General features: G+C 33.1%; 1 protein-coding gene across 1 annotated transcript in view; it reads right to left on the bottom strand.

Moving 5' to 3' along the window:
- Window positions 1-1,867: 1,867 nt before the first annotated feature.
- The window catches only part of LOC119588116, a 4,152-nt gene continuing 655 nt past the window's right edge, over window positions 1,868-5,364 (bottom strand). Inside the window, exons 2-3 of the mRNA XM_037936828.1 lie at window positions 2,614-4,804; window positions 1,868-1,959 (exon numbers count right to left, since the gene is read on the bottom strand). Of these exons, the coding sequence (XP_037792756.1) occupies window positions 1,868-1,959; window positions 2,614-4,693 (2,172 nt within the window). The 5' untranslated portion in view covers window positions 4,694-4,804. The remainder of the gene's footprint in view (window positions 1,960-2,613; window positions 4,805-5,364) is intronic.

Genomic DNA, 5,364 nt, shown 5'->3' with positions numbered 1-5,364 from the left:
ACCCTCAAACTCAGATTGCCGTCGTGACAGCTTGAGTCCGACGCTCAAACCTTCGCCACCGCACCCTTGACGATCATGTGCTTCCATGATTTTTTTTGGGCAATTTAGGCGGGGGTTTTTCCCATTGCCTTCCCGCCCGGTGTTTTTTTTACCGAGTCCCATCTCTATTTACCCCGGGACTGACTTGGCTGATTTTGGGCCCCCAGTGGCTAGGTGGGGAATGAGGTAAGTTTTTGCCCAAAGGGGAAAAAAAACGCGGCGGTCGGGGCTCGAAAACCCCCGAACTCAGATTGCCGTCGTGACAGTCTTGAGTCCGACGCTTAACCCTTCGGCCACCGCGGCCCCCTATTATATATATACTAATATATATAATATAATAATATATTAAGATATATATTATATATATATATATAATTTTATTATTATATAATATGTATATAAATATATATATATTATAATTAATATATATATTAAAATTAATAATATTATATATATGTATATTTAAAATATATAATTATTTGTATTTAATATATATATATATATATAATATATAATATATATAATAATATAAATTTTATGTAATAATATATATATGTAATAAATATAATAAAATTTTATAAAAAATATATATTATATATATTATATATTTTATAAAATTTATATATATTAATAAATATATATTTAAAATAATTAAAATATTATATAATATATATTATTATATTTTATATATATATATATATATTTAATATTATATATAATATATATATGTAATAATTTTAAATTATTATTTAATTTATAATAATATATAAGTATATTTAAATTATATAATATATTTATAAATTTTATTAATATAATTTATATTTTTATATAATATATTGTAATTTTATTTATATAAATATATTTAAATTAAAATTTTAATTTTATATATATATTTTATATATATTTTTATAATAATATTATTATTAATTTTATATTAATATAATTTTTAAATTTTATATTAATTTAATATTTTATATTTTATTTTTATTTTTTTTTTTTTTTTTTTTTTTTTTTTTTTTTTTTTTTTTTTTTTTTTTTTTATATATATATTATAATGGTTTTTATTATTTTATAGGGGGGTTTAATTTTATATTATTTTTTATAAGGTTTTTTGGTTTTGTGTGTTTTTTGGTTGGTTTTGTGGTGGGTTTTTTTTTTGCCCCCTTTTCGTTTTTTGTTGTTGGTTTTTTATTGGGAAAAGGAAAATTTTTTTGTTTAAATTAAAGGGTTTTGGGCCGGAGCGGGGTTTTTTTCATTTTCCCCCCCAATTAAATTCATTAAAATATTTAACCGGGTTTCTTTATTTACTTATCACTTTTTGTTACTTTTTTTTAAACAAAAATTTTTGCAACATTATTTCCTTCTCCAATGAAGCGAATCCCCTAAAAAAAAAATTTTTGCAACATTTCGTTTCCCGCACTTTGGCCTGATTCTTTATTTACATAATTGCGCAATTCCAAAACGAACGGAAATTAAAGGGTTTCCTTGTCCCGCCCGCGAAAATTCTTCCCCCCAAATTTTACCCCCCTTCCCCCCTTATTATCTGCAAACAAGGAGTATTACACGATATTTAAGTACTATGGTTTTAATTTTACGGGGGTTTTTTTCTTATCAAAAAAATTTTTAAAAAAAAAAAAATTTTATGTTTAATAAAAAATAATAGCAACTGCCTAACCTGAGGAAATTTTTATTAACAGGATTAAATAGTTAATTTTTTTTTTCAAAAAGTAATTTTTCCCGGTTTCAGAGCGGCGTTTTCTTGGTTGGGAAAACAAAATTTTTATCAACCGTTTTTTGCCCAAATACTCGAGAACCCCAAATTTTGACATTAGAAGTGGGCCCCTTGTCCAGCCCGCACACTTTCCTTTTCCTTTCCCGGGGCTTTTGAAAAATCCGCGGGTCCCTCTTTTCTCTTCATGCCTTTGCATGTAAAGGAGGAGTCACAATATTCAATTTGAGTTTTTCCAAGGTTTAAAATTTTTAATGGGCAAAGGGGCCCCCATATTTTGCTTTATTTGGAAAAAAGACCTTTTTTAAAAAAAGAAAAAAATATTTTAATAATTATATGATTTTTTATTATTTTCCACGTCCGTAAGGGGCCTTAGGAATATTAAAATTTTTTTTTTTTGGGGTTTATTGGTTTTCCTTTTTTAATACAACTTCTTTAAAAAAAAAGGGACGTTTTTTTGCCCAAGCTTTTTCAGGGAACACTTAAATTTTCTTTTTGCGGTTGGGGGGGAAAATTTGTTTTCAGGTTTTAAGGCCCCCTTTTCCTTGCCGGAAAATCGATTGATCACTTTTGGGGGGTGGAACGGTTTTTCCTCCCTCTTTGTTTCCCGGGGATACAAAAACGGGGGGTTTTTTTTTTTGGCTTTTTTTCCTTTGTTCGCTCTTGTTGGACGGTCCAGGAAATTTCCCTTGTTTTTGGACCCTTTTTTTTTCCTACCTTTTTTTTTGCATTTAAAGTCCCTCCTATCTTATTTTTAATTTTTTTGACGATTTATCTAATTTTCACCTTACGGGAAAAGAAAAAAAAAAAAAAAAAAAAAAAAAAAAAAAAAAAAAAAAAATGGCCCATCTTTTTACTTCTTTTACTGAAAGTACTTATCTGTTCATTTTCTTCATTATACACTTTACCGTTAACATCAGATGCATTGAACTCACCTCCTTCACTTTCATCATGTGATATACTAGTGTTATCACTTCCTTTAATGATATGTTTACTTAATACACTGGTCTGTCTATTTTCTTCACTGGATACACTGGGTTGCTCACTCTCTTTACTGTAAATTTCACTGCAGTCACCAGTCTCTCCACTTTCCTCGTGTTTTACACAGAATAATTCACTGTGAATACAAACATCCTTACACGGACTATCATAATACTCACTTTCGTCACTGGTAAGACTAACCCCTTCCTTTTCTTCACCAATGCACTGCTCACTGAAATCACCTTCACCTTTGTGACCATTAGCTTGATTGGTTGTAGAACTGATCTGTCGAATCACACCATCGACATACTCCCTCTTTTCACCATTTCTGTTTTCATCATTACTGCTGAAACTATGATAATCATTTTCTTGGATACTATTCTCGTTTGAACTGCTATTAGGCCCAATCTTCCCTTGAAAAGTACCAAAGTTATGACCCAGAAATTCATTCTCACACACAATTAGATTATGGTTCTGGTCATTTAGTCTGGTATTAGTTGCTTCATCTTCTCGGCCGTCATTGGAATTGTGCTGGGGATCAGAGGACGTCGAGGATGTGGAAAGATTGTCCTGATCCTGCGTAGATTTTTTCAGTTGTATTTGACCTTCAGGACTACTCTGTAGAAGGGTATCTGGATAGACTGATGAACAAGGCGTCTTTTCTGCCGGCTCTCCCACTGCGCATTCGAGCTCACAGTGTGACAATGTGAAATTATTAATGGTTTGAGGAGAAGCATGGGGAAGAGCAGTTAGCAGTAATGGTGCAATCTGACTAAGAGCCTCTTCACGACCTGGATCAAAGGAATGTTCTCTGCTTTGAACGCTGAATGCAACAGGTGACTCAGTATTTTTAAGAGACGGCGCAGAAAAACATCTTGCGGAGATGCGAAACACTTCAGGTGGCTGAATGGCTGTACCCTGTGCAGAGCCCCTACGTTTATACTGACGTAACAAATCTGACTTGCATTCGTCAACAAGTTTGTCAAAGCTATCATATATTGCATTTTCTCTGGGTTTCTCTTCAAGTTTGTTTAGTTTGACATGATCCTCACAATCTCCGTTTAAGCTCTGCTGGTCAATGTCGGTAGTAGTTTCTTCACATTTAGGTGCGTGCTCATCTCTTTCTGAAATCAATTCTACTTCTTCATCCCATTTATTGATGATAATTTCAATGTCAGTTTGTCCAGACTCTACTTCAGGTATGTCTTGCCCTCTGGGGTCAAGGCTTTTATCTTGTATGACATTATTGGCACAAACGTTTGCCTCGACCTCCTCCTGGTCCTGTGCCTGCCTGCTGTTCAATCTTTCCACATCCTCTTCCGCGTCTGTCCCATTGCTGTAGTTAAGGATACTATCACCTATATCTTCCAGCAGGGTCACCTGAGAGTTTCTGCTGCTGCTTAGCACACGAGGAAGGCGATCTAAGCTCAGTGACAAAGTCGAAGATTCTAAAGCCCCACTCCGTGCGTGGTGACCGCTGCACTTGTGCGCTGGGCATCCCGGGTCTGACTGGCTGGCTAACGTGTCATGAAGGCCAGAGACACCAGAGATTTCATGCAAGATACTATCGCCGATGTCCATCAGCTGCGTCGTGTTCACGGAAAAGGTAGCGTTGGTGGACAAATCAGCCATACCCTGACTAGTGTGTGCATTTGAATCATCGCTGATATTCTTCACTAATGTGTTAGAGTTACCGTCGACTCCGGCTGAGGAAAAGCCCGAGCCCGATGATCCTGGTGAGCCTGTGCATTTCAGATTCAGCGGCCTCTCACAGCCGACCTCCACCTGCCACTCAGTAGCTGAAGTGGCGCCGGCTGGACTACCTGGCCGGCTGATACATACAGGTGAACGAGACATGGCGTTGCGTTCTGTGGTGTCAAATCGATTGGTCAGAGGTTTATTAGACACCAATAAATCACTCTTGCTTCCATCTTGACTCGACATAATGGAGTAACGAACGCCCTTGAGGAATAATCCACTTGTTGCTGGTCTGTTGCGTGTTTCAGCAGGCCATGCGAGATCTCTTATTGTGATGGAAAAGCTACAACTCCTTCCCTGAAAAGAGATAGTTTTCAACTTTTAAATACTTTCACTTTAATTACAAAAGTTAACGCAGTTAGGGAATTATCAAACACAAAACACACTCATGCATACAATCTCTCTCTTAAATAGGGTTTAAAACTAAATAAATACATACATACATACAAACCTACACTCATTATACAAATATATGTCATTTGTATGTATGTATATGCGTATAATCATATATTATAAATATATACATGTATAAGTGTGTATGTATGTATGTATGTATGTATGTATGTATGTATGTGTGTATATATATATGTAGATATATTTCATAATATATACATATATATACATATATATACATATATATACATACATATACATATATATATACATATATATATACATATATATACATATATATACATATATATATACATATATACATACATATATATACATATATATATATACATATATACATACATATATACATACATATATACATATACATACCCATATATATATATATAATATATATATATATATAATATTATATATACACATACATATACATAATATTTTAT

This window comes from Penaeus monodon, chromosome 3 (assembly GCF_015228065.2).
Source record: "Penaeus monodon isolate SGIC_2016 chromosome 3, NSTDA_Pmon_1, whole genome shotgun sequence".
Classification (NCBI taxonomy): domain Eukaryota; kingdom Metazoa; phylum Arthropoda; class Malacostraca; order Decapoda; family Penaeidae; genus Penaeus; species Penaeus monodon.
Note: the sequence above shows the minus strand (reverse complement) of the source record. Positions and strands in the feature narration are given on the sequence as shown.